At 42.9% G+C, this 20,683-nt stretch overlaps 1 protein-coding gene across 1 annotated transcript; it reads right to left on the bottom strand.

The window, feature by feature from the left end:
- Positions 1-5,419: 5,419 nt before the first annotated feature.
- LOC109396274 (nmrA-like family domain-containing protein 1) lies at positions 5,420-20,502 on the bottom strand. Its single transcript, XM_019667960.1, has 5 exons — positions 20,384-20,502; positions 15,626-15,864; positions 13,613-13,862; positions 10,133-10,323; positions 5,420-6,219 (listed from the first exon to the last, which is right to left on the bottom strand). The coding sequence occupies exons 1-5, from the start codon at positions 20,421-20,423 to the stop codon at positions 6,040-6,042; spliced, it is 900 nt and encodes a 299-aa protein (XP_019523505.1). The 5' UTR covers positions 20,424-20,502; the 3' UTR covers positions 5,420-6,039.
- Between the last annotated feature and the right edge of the window lie 181 nt (positions 20,503-20,683).

Here is a 20,683-nt window from a genome sequence, read left to right as displayed (position 1 = left end):
TATTATAGAAAGAGCCTATATCCAGCTTGCGCGCTGGATAAACCTGGGTTCAAATTCGTTCATTTTCAGTTGTGTGACCTTGGGCAAATTATTTGACCTCTTAGAACCTCAGTTTGCTTCTCTCTAAATGGGCATAAAATACCATATTTGTTAAAGCAATGCCAGCTGCTGTAATAAACACACACACAAAAGTTAATTGGCCGTAACATTATGGAAGTTTGTGATTTGCACAAAGTCCACAACAGGTGTTCCTAATCTGTGAGCTGCTCTCCTCCAAGTTAGGAGCTAGATGCCTGGGTCCTTTCTTTGTCTGGCTCCGCCATTTTCTAAACATGGCTTTCAAGATCATCAGGCTTGTAGATGTCAATCCAAAGGTAGAGGGAAGATGATGGAAGAGGGTGACAAGTGGAGGAGTTTTATGCTAGGCGAGAAACAGCACGCATCGCTTCTAATCACACGCCAGTGTCTATATCAGAGGTACACGGCTGCAATTAATTGCGAAGAACACTTAGAAATGAGGGCCAGCTGTGTGCCCAGGAAACAGGTGAGGTAAACATCCAGCTAGTCTGCCACATACACCAAATTTTCAGGGAGATAATAAGGCTTAAAAGAAATGATGAAAAAATACAACTTCCAGCAAATGTTGGGCCCTTTCTAAGCCTTTCTCTGGCCCGATGGCCAAACTTCTGCTATAAGCAATGAGGGAATGAATGCTTCATTTGTAATAACATACAAATCGGAGCAGCTGCTGCCAGCCATTCCTTGACCCCACCGCTCTCGCCCAGCATCCTCCCCACTGCCAAAGCAGGGGGCCCTGGAGCCTTGTCCTTTGTCTTTCCCCCTCATGACCAAGCCCTCCATCCACAGTCCTTACAGCCTCACCAGGTCTCTACCCTTTCACAAAATTGGAAGGTTCAGCTGTTAAATAGTAGGGTAAGAAAACCATCCACCCTCAAGTTATGTTTGGTGTCACTGTCTTCTGTTAAATTTTATGCTTAATGCCTGTAGGTGGGTCATGCCATCTCTTGTTGCCAGAGTCCCCAACATTCCCTATTGTATTATATCTGGCCTTCATTCATTTACCTGCCTGACTCTTGGAAACACTTGGATTTGATACTTCCAAGACCTCCTGGGAGCTCCCCAGGTTTCCATGCAGGGCTTCCACTCTCAGCCCATCATTCCTACCCTGGGTGCATTCCCAGCCAGCCATTCAGACCCCATGGGCCCTGAGGCCCATCTTGGCTCTGCTTTCTCTTTCTGTACCCACACAGGGCTTTCCCTCCTTCTGACTTCCCCAGGTACTGCCTTGTCCTTGCCTCAACATCAGTTTCATTATTTTCTGTGTGTGCATCTGGCAGAGAGGGTTAGCAGGAAACATCTTATTGAAAGTTGTGGTTTCACAAGTTGAGTACATGTGGTTTCGCCTGTTTCTGGAGGGTTGATCTTTTATACAGCGTTGCAGGTTAGCACTCTACAGTGTTTCTAAGAGAAAATATGTCTCAAATTCCAAACAACTGAACTCTGAATGAATTTGATGACCCAATCCTTTCATAACTTGAGAATTGCACTGATCAAAGTTCTGGTGAGTGCTTTGACAAGGACTTTGGACACATACAGACTTGAATTTAAATTCTGTCCTTGTCACCTACTAATTGTATGACTTTGGGCAAATTACCTAAACTCTCTGGAATATGTATGTTTCTTCATCTGTAAAATGAGGAGATAATCTTGTTTACAGTGTTGGTACAAAGATTTAGGGAAAGTATGTATATATAGTTCCTAGCATAGTGGCTGGTATACTCATAAATAACAATTATTACAGTTGCCATACATAAAAAAAGAATTAGGACACTCTGTGATATTTGTTAAATTATAAAAGTAACCTTTTTACATAAAATTCAACATCTAATTAACATATGTTTATTATGGAAAACTGAAGGCAAGGGCAAACTTAAAAGGAGGAAATAAAAATCAACCAGAATCTCACTATTCAATGGAAACCACTATTAACATCTTAGTATTTTTCCTCTCAGTATTTTACTATGTGCATATATACTTTACACAATTGGAATTGAGCTAATTTTAAAGAATTTAAATTTAAGGTAATGTTTTAAAAACTAATAATTTAATTATCCATTCCTTTAATGCTGAACATTTAGCTTATTTCCATTTTTTTTAGTCTCATGAACAATATAAACTCCTGGAAATTTTATATTTATCTATATTTATGTTTATTTTTACTTAAAATAGTTTCTTAGACGTGTACCAAGCCAAAGAGTACACATATTTTTAATCCTCTTGCAATAGACAGCTAAGTAGCTCTTCAAAAATGCTATAGGGCTGGCCGAGTGGCACGTTGGTTAGCAGTTGGCTTGGGATGCCAGCTCTGAGCAGCAGGGCCCTGGTTCGGATCCCACATGAGGGCCAGTGACACTGTGCCCTCTACAGCTAAGATGATAAACAACAGCTCGACCTGGAGCTGGGCTGCCGTGATTCCCTGGCGACGTGGGTTGCGGTGGGGCTGGCCAGCTGGCTTGCGCTTTTGGGAGCGGCACTCCAATGGCCCATGAGCAACTGCCTCACCTGGGAAAAGCGCAATGATAATACCAACATGGGCCAGTGAAGCGACGTCCTCCGCAACTAGACTGAAGAACAACAGGACAGCACTTTGGCTGTTCCCCTTCCCCAATTCCCCAATTTAAAAATCTTAAAAAAAAAAAATACTATGAAAACTCATCTTCTGGGGTGTTTTAAAATTTGTGCTACTGCCTTCCTGTTTACTTCTGCGAGGAGCCCACCAGTTAGTTGTCTCCACTGCCAGAGAACGGTTACTTTGGAGAGTGGACATTGTTTGGGGCCTTCCTACCATGCACTTCTTTTTCTTAACAGTGACCCGAATTCCTTTTGGGGAATTGCCTCTGCCCCTTGTGCAGTCTTGAACGGACTTCAGAGCTGGAAGTTTCCCTTGGGCGGGAGAGAGGGTGACGGCGGAGAAGCCAGCTGCAGGGCACCCACATTCAGGTTCTGCCCCCGCACTACACGCACTAGGAAGCTAGAGAGCAGTGCTCTGTGCTCCTGGGCAAGGGGCGGGGCCCTCTTCCCACGGAACGCTCGCTCTTAGCCTGAGGGTTTCCCTCTGCAGTGGGTCGGGCCAGTGCTGGAGCTTTTGAAATACCCTGGCTCTTCCTTTCCTGTCCTTAATCCCAAATTAGGCACAGAGAAGGCACTTAATCCCACAGTGCCAGGTTCAGAGAAGGTGCTCAGCACATATTTGTGGAAGTAACCATGGAGGGTGACTGAGAGAGACTGAAGGAGAGAAACTGAAGGGCTGTAATATTCACCATATAACTTTCCTGGAGCCTTGTTCCCAAAGAAAGCCCCTGGAGAAATCCACCTGGAAAGAGGTTGGAGTGACCCTGTCTCATGCTAAGCTTGCCCTGCCATCTAGTGGCAGGCAAAGAAAGACGGGCACGGCCACGACCCCCACCAGGGGGCGGTTAGGGCTTGATGAACCGGAAGGCTGGAAGGCCACGAATAGGTGGGCAGGTCAAGGGGAGACCCGGTGGGCAGCTCAGGGTGCTGTATGAAGGGCAGGAATTATTCTCAATAATAATTACAGCTACTGTTTATTGAGCACTTACTGTCTACCAAAGACTGACCAAAGTGCTTTTCACACTTCCAATCTTTTAGTCCTTGTGAGGAATGGGGAAACTGAAGGCCAAAGGAGTCAAGGTCACACAGCCAGTCAGTGGCAGGGCAGGAATCAAATCCAGCATCGTCGGACTTCATAGCTCGGGTTTCTAGGAACATTTCTAGAATCACAGATATCCCCACCTTCCCTCCATCCTGTTCCATCTGCCCCAACCCCAACCAAGCCATTGCCTGAACAGAGGGTGGTATTGTATATTGTGGTGCACAGCCCCTTTTCACCTTCTGTGCCTCTCTTGGGTCCCCAATGCTCTACTCTGAGCAACTCCAAAGGGAAGTTTTTCTCCCCCTAGTCCTGGAGATTGGGAGAGCAGGGGAGGAAGAGAGGGTGGTGGTGGAATCCCTTGTTCTACTGTCAACAAATACAAAATGTTTTAGACTAACTTTCCCAGTTTCCTCTTATTGGTAGTGTGAGATGGGGATGCAAAGTAGGCCCCTAAAAGGCACAGTCCCATTTCAGATTGGCCACTGTAGAGTTTGCTTCTGAACCCAGAAAGGGCTTCCTGTGCTTTGCAGGAACAATGGCAGGGCTGGCCCAGGGCTACCCCAGCCTTTCCAAAGACTGAAAGACCCAACCAGTCAACCCAGTGAACACATAAAGAAGTCAGGTGACCCAGTGGCCAGCAGACAGTCCCCATTTAGGGGACATGGAGGGTTATTTAGGAAACAGCAGTCACTCCTCCTTCCTGGCCCACCCAGATGAGTAATAAACCTCCTATTTTTAGTTTAGGGTTTTATTTTTCTTTTCCCTTTTCAGAAATTTATCCAGATCCGTTTTCCAGAGTTGAGAGCTTGAGCTGCATTAAATTTAGTGCTCTGGGGATAAAGAGAGAACATTTTGAAAAGAAGAATGGTCTTCAAACACAGTTGGACTGTGATTTCCCCCAAAGAATCAAAACTTGTTTATAATAACTTCATCTTTCATTCAACACAAACTTACCACTTGACACCTTAAAAGACCAAAAGAGGCTGATATTTGCTAGGGCTACAGATCCTTCTCCTGAGTCAGATCCTGGGCCACTACATCCTCTCATACAGGCACCACCACCCCGTGCTTGCCCCGCTGCTCCCAGCACCACACTGCTTGCCTCAGGGGAGTGGGGTTCACCTCCTCTCTCAGAAATGGACAACCTCTTGCCTTTTAAGTATCACTTGCTTGTTCTTATCACCCTCCAACCTATACATGTTTATTGCCCTTTTCTTGTAGTGATATGATCAATTAACAACCAACATTTATTGATCACCTGTCATGTGCCAAGCACCAGGATAAAGAGGAGTGCAAGTCACTCACAGTCAAGAGGAAAACTAGGAAATAAGACAATTACAATACGATGTAGAAAATGCTAAGTCAGAGATATACGAAGATAATTATGGGGGTTCTTCCATCACCTTCTCTTTCTACTTCCCTACCTTTTGCTGGCCCTTGCCTCTCAAGCTCCTGGCTTCATCCACTGCACAGTCCCTGGGTGTCACTTGTAGCTAAGTGACTTGTAGCTAGTTAGTGTTAGAAGATGACCTGTTTTGCCCTGGCATGACACAAAGCCACCATAAACTGAAAAGGAGCCATGGCAGCCTTTGGAGAGTGGACCACTCCAATAAGAAAACACAATGAAGGGGAGAGAAGTCCCCAAATGCACCGTCAGTGCTGGTGCTAAAAATAACGTCTATGGAATGGCTAAATGAAGGAGAGAAGAACGAATAGATGCATAAATTGAGTGCTCATTCAATAGGTGATTTAATGAATGAATCAGAGAATGAACTTCCAACCTTGAAGGAAAATTTAATTTTAGAGTTTCTAACACTTGCGCTTATTCATTTAACACCATGTTCCCCAGAAAGTCCTCTACAAAGATTTTTAAGGAATTAAATTTGCTTATAAGTTCCACTGAAAATGTGACAATGCATTTGAAAAAAAAAATGGAGCTGCTTAGGGGAATTTCAGAGCCAGGGCTCAGGATCACTGAGGCAGGAGAAAGCTGAGTGCCACCCCCATTGGTGTTGAGCAAGAAGCTGCAGCTTCCTCGGGCCAGAGCCTTGGAAAGTGACCTGGCTGTTGGGGAGAAAGGACTACAAAAATCGATAGGTTTAGGGCTTCTTAGTTAACCAAACAGGTGTACCACCCTTATTACTAACTGCAAACTTATATGTGAGTCAAATTTCTGTGTTAAATCACCACTTCCATGTTTCTTACTTAGGAGACAGCGTCAATGAAGCCTTTGGTGTTGCAAACAATTGCATTCTAACACACCTGTAAATGTAGGTGTTGTACTGTAAAGACAATTGGGATCAGGGAGGAAGGAAGTTGTGTGGTCAGGGACCTATGTGAACAGCTTAAATGCCCTTCAAGGCTCCCTGGTTCTCTGAGATAAACTGGCTGAAGGTTTTGACTTTGGGGTTTAGTCGGTAGGTGAGCTTGATATCACGGTCTGGCTTCATGTGATAGAAACGAAACATGTTGGCCAATTCCTCTGCTCCAGGAAATCCCAGCTTCTCGTAAGCTTCCGGGGTAATCTTTTAAGAACAAGTTTAAAAAAAAAAAAAAAGAAATGTTTTAGTTCTCTTTGAAAATAGTTCCAGAAGCAATTATTCACCTTAATGATGATACAGGTCCATAATTCTTTAGCCTAACTCCAAAGCCCAAGAAACTAAAGTTTTTTCATAAGCAATTTGGCAGCAAACTGACTTTTCTGAACTAATTCTGATCTGAACTTAGGAGAAGCTATTTATGGTCTTTAATTATCCCATTTCGTAGAAAACTCATATTTTTTCTGCAGAGATGTTGATGTGTTTGATTACAGGTTCCTGCCCCAGCTCGATGGTGATGTTACATAAATACATATAGACTATAACCTATCCAAAAGCTGAAAGAGTCTAAAAACTGAATTGTTTCTGTCCCCAAACATTTTTGATGAGGTACTATGGATCTCTGCCCGCTTCACCTGAGCAGCTTTCATATACATTTCCTCATGAGATTCCCTCAGAAGCCCTCTCAGATAGCCCACCCATCTGGTCCTCTATGCAGCATAAAGGCTCCCTCACACAGGCACCAGGCTCTATCCTTTCCATCCCGGCTGATGTCCCTTCCATCATCACTCCCCTCCTTGATTAGAAATGAGCATCTTGACTGCAACCATCCCAGCCTCTGCCAGGGCCAGGCCCAAACAAATGCTGCCCATCACACACCTACTGAGCCGCCTTCTGTCACCTTCCACAAAACCTACCCTTTGAGTCCCGTCTGACATTAACTAGATCAATAGTTTCCCCACCTGAATTAGCAAAAACCATTTCTAACTATCAGATCCAGTGCAATCTGTCTTTAGATCCCAGAGTTAAACTCTAACCTGTTATTCCACTTGGCCTTAGAAAAATGTGACAGACGCAAACAACTCATATAAAACAATGACTGTGTCATATGCCATTTATAATAATGAAAAATCAAGAACAAACTACTTGTTCAAAAACAGAGGAATGGTAAAATAAATTGTGGTACATCCACTCTAAGAATATTATGTAGTTAATAAAATTAATGTTTTTGAAGAAGTTTAACAAAATAGGAAAATGCTCAGAATATAATGTTAAATGAAAAAGCCAGATACAAAATAGTACATATAGTGTTATTTTAATTTAATTATATATACATATATAGTATATACTGAAAAAAGACTAGAAGAAAATGTGCCAAATCTTAACAGTTGCTATCTCTGATAGATTAAACTATGTGATTTTTTTAATAATTATGTCTATTCTTTGAAGTAAGCACTTTTTATTTTTGAAATCAGAAAAAAATTTAAAACTTTAATAAGTTTAGAAAGAGAAAACTAGGAGTGACCAGTTGGCTCAGGTGGTTAGAACATGGGCTCGTGACACCAGAGTTGCTGGTTCGATCCCCACATGGGCCAGTGAGCTGCGCCCTCCACAACTAGATTGAAACAACTACTTGACTTGGAGCTGATGGGTCTTGGAAAAACACACTGTTTCCCAATAAAAATTTTAAAAAAGAAAAAGAAAAAAAAAGAAATAGGCTATATGATAAGCATGGAAGGTGGCTTCTAAAAGGCCTGTTTCCTGAGTCACTCCCTCACCCTGTAACTTTGATAACAAATAACCCTCAGTAAAAAAAGGGATTATTCTCTGCAGATGAAGGAAAGAGATTTGTTCTGTTGAGAGAACCATGTTCCTTTTGGGGTTACGCACAGCTTCAGCCAGACCAGAGTTCCTGATGGGAGTTTGTTCTGGGTTCTCCATTCTCTGAAGAGTTATGCAAACAGCCTCCTTCTGACAAGACTGGGGTAAAAGTAAGACTGCCAAGACTGGAGCGCCACCTTGTGGCCACACGCATCCTTCTCCAAGAGTAGCAGGATACCTAAGCATTTTTCCCACTCTAGCGAGACCAGTGGGCAGTGTCTTCAAGTCACATTAGTTACTGAAAACAGCATTAACCATTCTGTAAAATTTTCAGCCCCTAATGCCCTAAAACTTTTGATGCCAGAGAAGTTTCTGCTGCATTGTGAAACAACTTGATGTGCCAAGAATTGTCAGAGGCCAGGTATGTGACTGAGAGGTGCTTAGAAGCTCCTTAGCCATCGAAAACAATGTCTACCCAGTCCTCTGAGAACGAACACACACACCATATGTCCACACTCTTTCACCTTTCTCTCCTTCATCTTTACAGACACCAAACCCCATGAGACAAAATGAATAACAGACCCAACCAAATACAAATGCCCAGGGAGAGGGATCAGTCCCTGACAAGTGTGTTTGCACCCAGGTACAGGGACTTTGCAGATCATCTCATGAGTCCATCTTTTGAGTGGTTGGCTGCCTTCTTGGGTTTGAGGGTAATACGACAATAGTTTTCAAATAAAAGATCTCTTAGCCTCCTCTGAACTGGGAATCCAGATACCCCCTTAAAATTCACCAGACCAAGAGTTGCAGATGAAAACAAAAATGAGCTTTCTACTGCTAACTCTAGGAAACATTCTAGAGTGGAGGTCGACAAACTTTTTCTTAAAGGACTAAATATAAATATTTTAGGCTTTGCAAGTCATATATGGCCTCTGTCGCAGCTACTCATACACAATACATAAACAATAGTGTGGCTGTGTTCCAATAAATATTTGTTTTAAAAAGTGGGTGGCAGGTCCTAGTTTGTGGACCCCCTACTCTAGAGAGATGTTGGTGCTGGGCAGGGCCTTAGAAATCATCCAAACAATGCTCTCATTTCATAGATAGGAGAACTGCAGCCAAGAGAAGCCAAGAGCCATATTAGTTAAAGCCTGCCACCTTGATAGAAGGTATGGGTCCTCCTTTCAGCTCTGATGGTGTCTCTCTTTGCAAGGCAAACACAAACACAAACTTGGGAGCAATGGCTGGTCATGCACAACACTGTCAGTTCCTCTCACTTTTCTGTTAAAGGTCTGTCCCAGCCACACCCTGATCCAGGCCATTCCCAGCTGATTTATAGTACCACAATCGGTTATTCAGGGCTTACTAAGGGCCAGACCCAGTGCCAGGCACCTGGAAGTGTATCTCACTTCATCCTCACAACAATCCTGCGAGAGAGGTCTACCTTTTTTGAGCATATGAAGAAACTGAGGCTGGAGAGGTTAAGTAACTTGCCAAGATTCCACAGATAGATAAGAGCAGAGCCAGGATTCGCTTACGTCCCCACGCTGCCTCTGGTTCATTCATGTTAAGTTCGCCAGGCTAGGATTTAGAATTCCATAACTTAGCTAGGTCGGCCCATTGCTCCCTCCACCTATACACAGTCTTGTCCACCCTCTAGGACCACCTCAATACCCTTCTTCCATGAAGCCTTCTCCCACCCCTCTCTGGTCACCTATAGCACAGGTAGTGTGGACAACACAATTAGGCACCTATAGTGTTCTGTCTTGTATTGATCATTGTGATTTCACGTGCATTAACATTTTCACCCCAACTCTGTCAATTCCTTAAAGATAGCACCGGGCACTTAATAGGTATTTGATATATACTTACTACGTGCCAAACACTGTGCTAAGTCGCTTAAACATATTCTAATTTTCACAAGAACACCCTGAGGTAGATGCTATCATCCCACTTTACAGATGAGGAAGCTGAGGCACAGCGAGTCTAAGTGCCTTGCCTTACTCTCGCGAGCTCTGGCAGATGGAGTCATCAGCAATTAAGTGCTTATGAGAGGAGAATTGGGAAAGTGTATATGAAAAGTTGCACCTTGGTCTTCAGATTCTAAGTTCTTGCCACCCAAAAGTAATTTTACTTTAACAAGCTGGTTGATTAACCTTAAGCCAAAGAAATAAAGCCATAGGGTGGGATTCAGATACACCAACAGATGAAGATAGATTTGTGGAACTAGAATCCTCTTCAATTTTATCTCACCAGAGGTGGACTATTGTGATCACATTTATGTTTCCTAAAAACTTACCTTTGCATCTCGGACTTCTTTCCCCAAACTTTTGGACAAAACATCCGCATATTGCTGTATTGTTAGCGCTTCTGCACTGAGACCCACCGCCTTGCCTAAAAACTCTGCTGGAGAATTAAAAATGCTAGAGACGACTGCTCCAATATCAGCAACAGAGATGCCATCCATTGGTATGTCCCCCATAGGCAGTGCTAGTAAAAAAAAAAAGATAAAAATTGCTAGTTATATCACATCCTTGGTAGATCCCACCAACTTGAATGAATCAACTACTTAAACAAAAAGTTTAAGAAAGCCATATAACAGTGAGTGGCTACAATCTATGCAAGTTACAAGGTTTTGTATGAGAAAATACCACAATGCCTGGGTATTGATTAAAAAAAAAAGAACAACTATTTACTAAGCATCTGCTGTGTGCAAAGTATGATTAGTTGTATCTCCAACCTGGATATCTCTGCTAAATTCCAGACTCATGTGTCCAACTTTCTACTCAACATCCTTACTGGACTAACAGACATTTAAACTCAATGTGCCACAGAATGCATTCTTACACCCCACCCTCCCTACAGACTTGCCTGTCTGTTAGTGGCAACTCTATCATTCTAGTTACTCAAGTCAAAAGTCTTGGAGTCAGTCTTGACACTTCTCTCACATCCCATGTCCTGTTTTGGGGGGAAATACTATTCACAGGATGTCCAGAACCTTACCGCTTCTCACCATCTTCACTGCTACCACCCTGGTCCAAGCCACCTTGAAACATCATCTTTGACTTGGATTATTGCAAAGTTGGTCTTCTTGTTTACGCTCTTACCTTTCCATGGTCTCTTTTCAACACAAAAGTCAAAGTGATCCTGTAAAACTAACATCAGCTCATCACACATCTGCCCATCCTCTCTGTCCCTCAAAAGTCAAGGCAATGGCTTATAGGACCAGGCCTCTGTTAGCTCTGGCCTCGCCTCTTACTCCCCTCCCCTACTTGTTCTGTTCACTGCTGTTCTCTCGACCTAAAATGCTCTGCCCATGAATACCCACAAAGCCCACTACATACCTCCATCAGAAGGTGCCCAGGTTTCACCTTCTCAGAGACCCAGTGATCATCTTGTTTAAATTTCACATGCCACCCCCTCACTGCTAGCACTCCACATATACCTTCCTCTGCCCTATTTTTCCTATAGCACTTAACCTCCTAACATACACTATGTTTTACTTATCTATTATGTTTATTATCTATCTCTTCCACCTGAATGGAGCTTCACGAGGGCAGAGGTTTGTCTGTTTTGAACTGTTTATTACTGATTCCCCAGTGAGTGACTGGCACAGAGCAGGCCCTCAAATAGTTATTGAATGAATGAATGAATGAATGGACATATTGGCTGGTTTAATCCTCAAAACAACCTTGAAACATAGGAATATCAAGTACTTGCCCAAGATTATTCAGCCAGCAAGCAGCAGAAGTGGGTTCAAACTATCACACATCACTCCAAAGCCTGTGCCCTTCCTACAGTGTGATAAGGTCTCTCATAGATTCCCAGAATCCCAAAATCCTGGGGTTAGAACCCAAACTAGACATGATCTAGCCCCAGCATTGTCATTTTTTAAATGAATAAACTGAGACTATTGACTCACTTGGTGCCTCACAGCTAGAAAGCAAAAGGCCAAGAATCAAGGTCTCTGAATTTCAATCCAATGTCAAAGTGACTTCAGGCTTAGCAGCCAGGGACTAAATATCATACTTGGTTCTTTGTAGCAAAATTAGCTTCCAGCCTGAATTTCTTGGTAGGCAAACTGTCAGATTAAATTGTAATTGTATTTTATATTTGTAAAGTAATTTGAGCTTTTTGAGACACTCAGAGTCAAGTTTGTTCTGACTTTGAGGTTCGTTTTTATTTGAGGGTTGAGGGTCTTGGGATGAGATTATAAGCAGCTATGGGACAGTGGTAAAGAGATATACACTGTACAAATGATGTATTACAGAACTGAACAACTGAAACCTATGTAACTTTACTAACATTTGCCACCCCAATAAACTTTAATTAAAAAAAAAAAAAGACTATGGCTCTGGAGCCAGACTGCCTGGGTCCATATCCTGGTTCTGCCTTATTCGAGATGTTGGGAAAGTTACTTAATCTATCTGTTCTTCAGTTTTCTCATCTGTAAAATGGAGGTAAATAGCACAGTGCCAGGCCCCTAGTAAGTGCTTAGTAAATGTTAGCTATTCCTATAGTAGAGAATGATACCTGAGTCTCAGGTATCCCTGAGACTGGGTTGTATAGACTCTGGGGCCCCAGATGGGACTGGGTACCAGGAGAAGTTTAAGGCACCACCTCTTCACCCAGGCCAACATAGCCAATAGATTACAATGTCCTAGTTCAGGACCTGGGAAATGCCAGTGAGCTGGATTCTGAAACCTGGTAGGGGCATAGAAAGAAAGGGGCATAAGAGATGTAGCACATTTATACATTTATCTCGACGTTTGTTGAGCTGTTAACCAGGTCATCTGTGATGTATGGCAGGTGTTCCTGGCTCTACAGGTGTTCCTCAGATCTCCTTTGACTGCTAGTAGTATGTCTCTGATGAGTCTCAATTATGTGCCAAGGAAAAAAGGACTGAATTGCAGCCATTGATACTGAATCACTACCATCCATATTTCCTCCATTCCACAGAGCCACCTTGGACTATGGGCCACAAAAATGTCTCCAAAGGGCAGGAACATGCTGGCCAGTGGACTGACGGCCTTGGGATGACCAGGAATCCTTATTAAAACTACAGGTTTCCAGGCTCCAGCACAGACCTACAGAATTGGACTCTGCTCGCAGGGGTGGGAAGCTATCCCTGGGGAGTCAGGGTTCCTCTAAGGCAGCGATTCTCAACCTTCCTAATGCCGAGACCCCTTAATACAGTTCCTCATGTTGTGGTGACCCCCAACCATAAAATTATTTTCGTTGCTACTCTATAACTGTAATTTTGCTACTGGTATGGATCGTAATGTAAATATCTTTTTGTTTTCCGATGGTCTTAGGCGACCCCTGTGAAAGGGTCGTTCGACCCCCAAAGGGGTCGCGACCCACAGGTTGAGAACCGCTGCTAAGGATTCTGATCATGGGACCTATTAAGGAGACTGTCTTCCCTGTTGCCGTAGAAGGTCAGCTGGATGAGCTAGAAGGGACCTTAGAAGTCACCTTACCCAACGTTTCCACTAGACATGAGGACACTGAGGCTTGGGGTCACATAGCTAAACTACTTATATCAGGAACACCAGGTTGTTAAGGTTGGAAGTGAAATCCTTTGTGTTTCCTGTCCAAGAACCAGTTCTCTGTGAGGTCTAGGGCAGTTTGGTACTCTCTCAGCACTTCACACAGAGCTAAGCACATAGTAGACACTCAAATGATATACGTCCACTGAGGAGAGGGAGGAAGGGAAAGGGGGGTGGGGAGGGGAGGACAGCAGGTGTCTGGTTAACTTTCACTGCAAACTTCTATTTACCCAAGGTGTAGTAATCTCCATCAGAGGCTTTCACGGGCTTCCACATGGTGAGAAAGTTTTCAAAGTAAGCTGCCAGGCGGACGCTGGTCATGGGAACACCAATGGACCAGAAGTACTCCTCCACCTCTCCCTTCCCATCAAAGTGCTCCACCTCCAACTTCCCGCCGGTGAGACGCTTGACATTCTCCAGGCCACTGTACACCACGTGCTTCAGACCCAGGCGCTTGGCGACATCCGCCACCAGCTTTCCCTAAGGGACAAACACAAATTCCTTATAGAGATTTCCTTATAGAGATTGCTGTATTTGTGTATGGACTAGAGAGCAGGTGCTGGGTCCCCTCCACCCCCTCCTTTTCTTATTGTCCTCCTTAGAGAGGGAGCTCTTCTAGCATCAAAATATATTCAAGTTATCATGTGACAGCCCAACAGTATTAGAGAACAGAGGCTCCGCCATGCCAAGATGCTGCATCCCATCAGAAGCTGAGAGGCAACCTGGTGGGAACAGTCAGGAACTGGGTCCCTTCCTCTTGGCTGTCAGTATCCTTGTGATCAACTGCCACATTTATTTGTATATGAGGTTCTGGGATATCTGAGAAAACAATACACAGTATAATAATGTTTTCTGGTAATGAATTATATCTATACACCTTTTGATATTGAGGGCGTAATGGATATATATGCATATGCACACAAATACACATCTATACAAATATTCTTTTTTGTGGTTTAGTTCCAAAATTTCCAAAGCACCTTCATCTCTCTCTCTCTTTTCTTTCTTTCTTCTTTCTTTTCACTGTTTCCTTCTTTCTTTTCCCTTACAAAATCCCATATAGCAAGCAGGGAAGACATTAATCTGGTTTAGCAGATGCAGAAAGGGAAGCGGAGAAGTGACTTTGTACCCCCATGGTTTCATAGTGAGTGAATATCAGAATTAGAACCCAGAGTTCCTAAAATAAGCCCTCCCAAAGCTTATCACTAAAAGATAAGCTGTAAGTGGTATAATTAATTTAACAGACATTCCTGAAACAGTTCAATCCTGCTCTTAATTTTTTGAATTGTGCCATTTCTGCAAAAGGCAGGTCCCATCCATTACATTTTAAAAATCTAATCCTTATTATTTTTTCTAATTTATATATATATATATATATATATATGAATTCAAATAGTACTGTCATGGGAAAAAATAGATCTCATAATGACAAAGAAGTTCCATGAGTCCCAAGCTAATAACTGCTCTCAGAAGTAACCACTTTCATCTCTTTTAACTGTTTTTTTATTTCTAAATAACAACTTTGTACTACTAATTCTTAATGTTTTTCAGTTTAAGATATCATCTACTAAATTCCTATTATGAAGCACACACACACACAGTCCATCACCACCATCACACACATACGCAATTCTCTTTCTTTAATGTTCCAATATCATAATTTTCAGCTAAATCAATAATCAGTGCTGCACAGCTTAAGCTGAACCATGTAATATTCTATGGATATATATATATTTATATATGTATATATTTTTATATATATATATAATTTTTTTTCCAAACTTTCATTTTCCCGGGAGTTAATTATTGCAGGTTTTTTTGCTTGTTTGCTTAGTTCTTTTTCTATGTATCCATTACTAATTCATCCTCACATTCTCTGCCAGAAGTATAAATATATTCATTACATTTTTGTTGCTCCATTTCACTCCCAGAGTAATCTTAATTTGTGGGATATCTTTACTGCCCATCCTCATATGCCATCTACAGACAAATGGTGAGAAGCTAATGACTGGCTCTATTGCATGGTCACTCTCAAATACCCAAGGTCTTGAGATGTGGATATGTGCTACATAACATTGATTTCACCATCAAAGACACCCCTAACAAGTACATATTTTCCATAAATACCAGAGAGATGTTGTGAACTGAGGCTTATATTTTTGTCCAGACTGAAGGTCTACTGTCTTCCCAGGAGGGCAGAACCCCCAGGGAGGGTAAGAGGAAGGACTCAAAGGTGTTCTCACCTGACACACTTCTTTCTCTTTGCTATGATGGTCCCAGAAGCTGGTCACCACGAAGGCCCCATAAGCACCTTTCAAGGCAGCCTCCACCGATGCCTCATCATTCAGGTCCCCTTTTACCACCTCAGCACCAAGGTCCCGGAGCACCAGCGCATTTGGTCGAGTCACATCTCTGGTCAGTGCTCTCACAGCGAACTTTTTGCTTTCCAAAATGGCCCTGGCCACAGAGCCACCCTGAGCTCCTGCAAGATTGGGAGAAAAGAAATAGAGGAAGGATCAGTAAGAATGCTCACTAAAAAACGTTGGTCAGGAAATCCCATTACTCAGAGTACAGCTGTTGTAATGACTACTTCGGGAGGCATCCCCATTGCCTGCAACAGTGGTTTTTAAACTAGGTTTCTTGCAGCCTTGTCAGAGGCACCTCTGCTGAATCCATGGGGGAGAGGAGAATGGGAGAGCCTTGAGGCAAAGAGGAGGCCAAATGAGCAGGGTGCCAGACCCTGCGCCCCAGATTCAACTGGGCAATTCTACTTTTATCTGGTTATAGATTTTATCTTTAGGTTCTTCATACAATTTTATTTTCAAAAGAGGTTCTTATTTTATATTTTTTATTTTATTTTATTTTTTTAAGATTTTTTTTATTGGGGTATTGGGGGGAAGGGAACAATGCTGGGGAATTGGGGGAAGGGGAACAGACAAGTTGCTGTTGTTTTGTTCTTCAGTCTAGTTGTGGAGGATGTTGACTCACTGGCCCAAGTTGGCACCATCATTGCGCTCTTCCCGGGCAAAGCAGATCAGTCGCCGGCTTCTGGACGGCCGCTCACTGCAGCTGCTGGCCGCTCACGCTGGCTGCTGGCTACATATGGTAGCCCATGGCAACCCACTGCCACAGGGGCTGCAGCCTACGCCGTCGCCGGCGACTCACGGCAACCCAGCTCCAGGTTGAGCTGTTGTTCAGCATCTTAGCTGTGGAGGGCAGTGTCACTGGCCCTCATATATGGGATCCGAACCGGGGCCCTCTGGCGTCCCAAGCCAGTTCTTAACCATCGCGCCACTCGGCCGGCCCCCTATTTTATATTTTTTAAAACGTTGAAAACATACATAAGTTTCTTTTTGTGGCATTCAAAGCCATTCATAATACGATCATTACTTCCCTAATTTATCTACTCCACAAATATTTACTGAATGCCCTGTGATATATGCCAGGTACCGTGCTGGGTTACTGACATTTGTGATTCTCCATCAAATTGGTTGCATACCTGTCCTGAATATGTTTTTAGTGCCTTCAGATCTACCTTCACCTTCCCCATCCCGCTCAGTGCCCTGGGAGGCTGATCTGCATGGACTCCATCAGTGGGCTCTCTTGCACTCAGATTGGGTTTGCTCAATGAGAGACATCAGCAGGAGACCCAAGAGCAGGAGGAGAGGTGACCCTCTCTATGGTGCTACTCTCCCCAAGGTTTTGGTCATCTCTCTTGCCCTCTGCTCCTTCCTCCTGTTGCTTATTTATTCTTTATTGGTCTTTTCCCTTTCCGCCTTTATTAAGTTTTCCTTGGCTTCTCTGAAAAAGTGTGGTAGTTGTTTCTTGTGGAACCCCACATGATACGCCACTGAAAACCCTATAGGGTCTGCCATTCAGTGAGCCCTGCCTTTGCACCAGGAGCTTTTGCCGAAGTTTAGTGCTGTAGTAGTGATTATGAACAGACAGCCAAAGGTCACCAGATGTTTGAAGAAAGCCTCCAAAATGAAAGGCAAAACCAAAATAAACAAACTAATAAAAGGAAACAGAAACAGTGCAGTGAACAGAAGAAAAATTAAAAGAATTAACATCTTCAGAGATTGGAGGAGATTTTGCATTCAGAACACATCTGCATACTGTATCAAAAGGGGAGGGGGAGGCAGGAGAGAGAGAGAGAGAGCATTTAGAAGAGAAGATGAAGCCCTCAGAAATTTAAAATAGCATAGCAGAAATAAATTTTCAATAGGAAACATTGGAGAAATCTCCCAGAATTAGAAGGAAAAAACAAAGAAATGGAAAATAGAAGAGAGAAAATAGAGGATCAAGCCAGGGGAATTCCAGAATGAAAAAATAGAGAAAATGGAGGTACAGAATTATCAAAGAAGGTAATTTCCCAGAGTTCAAAGATAAGGAATGAGTTTCCAGATTAAGAGACCACTACCACAGAGTGCCCAGCACAATGAATAAATAAAGTCCCACATTACTTGCATAATTGTGAAATTTCAAAACACTGGAGATAAAAACAATCTTAAAAACTTTGGTGAGCGGGGGTGGTCATTTCAAAGGTGGGGAATTAAAAATAGCACCAGATTTCTGAATAACATTGGAAGCAATGGCGTAATGCCGTTTAGGGGGGAAATTAATTTCTATCTAGAATTCTAAACCTAGCCAAATGATCAGTTCATTCTAAACATTCTAGATAAAGACATTTTCAGACACTCAAAGTCTCAAAAATTTAACTCCTGTGCACTCTCTCTCTGTAAACTACCAGAGGATGTGCTACAGCAAAATCACAAAGTAAAGCAAGAAAGAGTAATCCAGGAAACAGAAACCAAACCAAGAAAAAAGCAAAGGGAATTATTTGAATAAGAAAAAGCATGGTGGCGATTGGATTAGAGGATAGTTAACAAGATTATGTGCTCTCTGGATGGTGTTATGGCTTATTTCAAAGGTGTGTTAACCTAGGTGCACAGCAACAATGGACAGGGCTTACTTAAAGCAAAGATAAACCTTTTACTAAAGGAGTTATATGCCTGGAGCATGACTACTCCCCATGACCTGCCCAGTTAGGAATTTATGATCAGGTCACCCTGTGAGGTTGCTTTCCATACAACTCTTTTTTTCATCCACAATAGCATTTGATGTCAGGCACTGAAGATATTGTTCAGAGTCTAATGTGCAAACACATACACTGGTAAGGATTAACATGTGTCTCTGTCAAATTTAACTATTATATTTTTCTCTGCTAAATCTGTCAACCCTACCTCAACCACCCTGTAAACACACCCATCACTCCAAGGTAACAAAACCAGGGACAAGACCTGAGCAATGAGGTAATCAGCTTTCACTAAGTAGGAATCAACTTTCTTCCACTCTGACACATCTAATCTGATTCCTTTAGGAGCCACTCCCAAAGCTGTTGTCCAAATGCCTATTCTGGATGACTAGGAGGCAGCTCAAGTTTAACTTGACGAAAACAGAGATCTTGGCCTCCCTTGACCTGCTCCCACCATGGTCTTCCCCCATTTCAGTGAATACAAACTGTATTCTTTCAGCTGCTCAAGCCAGAATATGCTGAAGTCATTGTTTATTTCTCTCTTCTCACCTCTGATATCTGGTCCATCAGTGAACCCTATCAACTCCCTTAAAAACACATCCCAAATCTGACCACTCTCCACCACCTCGTTGCCACCCCCTGATCTAAGCCACAGTCATTTTACCTGGATTATGGCAGCAGCCTCCTATTCAGCCTTTGACCCCTGCAGTCTCTTCACAAAACAAACTAAAATGATCCTTTTGACACCGAAGTCATGTCATATCACTCCACTGCTCAAAATCCTTTAATGGTTTCTCATCTCTTTCAGGAAAAGCCAATATTCTCACCATCACTCTAATGCCTTATACAATCTTCCTCATGTCCCATTTACATATTTTGCTTTTAAAGGCGACATCATACCTGGCTATTGGCTTTTGTGAATTTTTTTCTCTCTTCTCCCTACTCTAGCCCTTTCTTCCCTTCAGACAAAATTCCTATGCTCATAGATCTTATATTCAAGTATGGAGAGACAGGTAGTAGAGAAGAAATCAAGCAGGGCGGGCAGCTAGAGAGTAGCAGGGTGGAGTGGAGGTGCAATTTTAAATATGGAGGTCTGAAAAGTACTTATGGAAAAGGAGATGTCTGATCACAGGCATGGATGACATGAGAGAGAAAGAAGTGTGGGTAACCAGAGGGAGTTTATTCTAGATTGAGAGGGCAGTCAGTGCAAAGGACTTAAAGTGGGAGCATATTTGGGGAACACGCAGAGTAAGTACAGGGGAGTGGTAGAAGATGGTAGTCCATTAGCTGGACTTCGCTTTTTGCTTGGCATGAGATTGGGGTTTGGTGTAGGAGGGTTTTGAGCAGAGGCATGCCATGAGCTGACTGTTTCAAATGGACCACCAGGAGGCTGAAATGAGAACAGACTGAAAGAGAGTGGCCTGATTTGATCAACGTTTTGCAAAGATGGCTCCGGCTGGAGAACAGATCGTACAAGAGGCAAGAGTGACACAGGAATGGCAGTTAAAAGGCTTGGCCAGCTGTCCAGGTGAGAGAAGTCACTTAGCACATTCTCCTAACACCCACCCACTCCATCCTTTCAGATTCTGAAGTATTAGTCTGGCACGTGGATATCCCCTACACACCCACAAGCCTCTCACACTTGCTCCTTTTACCTGTCAGGAAGCGAGTGGAGAAAAGTCTCCAGAGTATAGCTTATGTTGAAAAGAAATTTATGTTGAAAAAGTCAGCACATGAGAAAGAGAATATGCCAGTTGTCTTTGTCCTGCTGAGATCATTTCTGATAAATCAAATCAAATCACTCCACCCCTTTACCACATCAGAAACTCAAACAACAGGATGCTTTTCTTAATTTCCTCCAAAGAGCTCTTTGTTCAGCCCAACCTTGCAGGCTCTGAAGTTAAAAACATGAAGACGGGAAAGTAAGCAAAGTCAGCATGCACTTTAAAAGTAAGGAGTTTTTTACCTGTCGCTCCAAACACTGCAATTACTTTCTTGCTGGTCATGTTACTGGACAGAGTTAGTGGAGTAGCTGATAGCAGAACTTTCCTCAGAGAAGCAACAGCAGCTGAAATGCTTTCTCTTCAAGCATGAGAATTATAAACCACTTCTGATTACCACACCCTTGATTTTGCCCCTCCCTCGTATAGCATTTGTTGTTACCAGCTAGCTTACTCAGGGTGACACTGCAATTTTCTAAATGAAGATTCGTTTGTTCACTCACTCATGTGTTCAGCAAATGTGTATTATTGAGTACCTTTGGTAT

The sequence above is a fragment of the Hipposideros armiger genome, unplaced genomic scaffold (assembly GCF_001890085.2).
Source record: "Hipposideros armiger isolate ML-2016 unplaced genomic scaffold, ASM189008v1 scaffold_14, whole genome shotgun sequence".
NCBI lineage: Eukaryota > Metazoa > Chordata > Mammalia > Chiroptera > Hipposideridae > Hipposideros > Hipposideros armiger.
The sequence above is the reverse complement of the archived record's forward strand: the minus strand, read 5'-3'. Positions and strand labels throughout refer to the sequence as shown.

Bases quoted from the DNA above. Each gene is read 5' to 3' on its own strand.
- LOC109396274 (XM_019667960.1), bottom strand. From the start codon at position 20,423: ATGACCAGCAAGAAAGTAATTGCAGTGTTTGGAGCGACAG. The intron at 15,865-20,383 runs GTAAAAAACTCC...CCAATCTTGCAG, and splicing joins TGCAGTGTTTGGAGCGACAG to GAGCTCAGGGTGGCTCTGTG. The intron at 13,863-15,625 runs GTGAGAACACCT...TTTGTCCCTTAG, and splicing joins AAGAGAAAGAAGTGTGTCAG to GGAAAGCTGGTGGCGGATGT.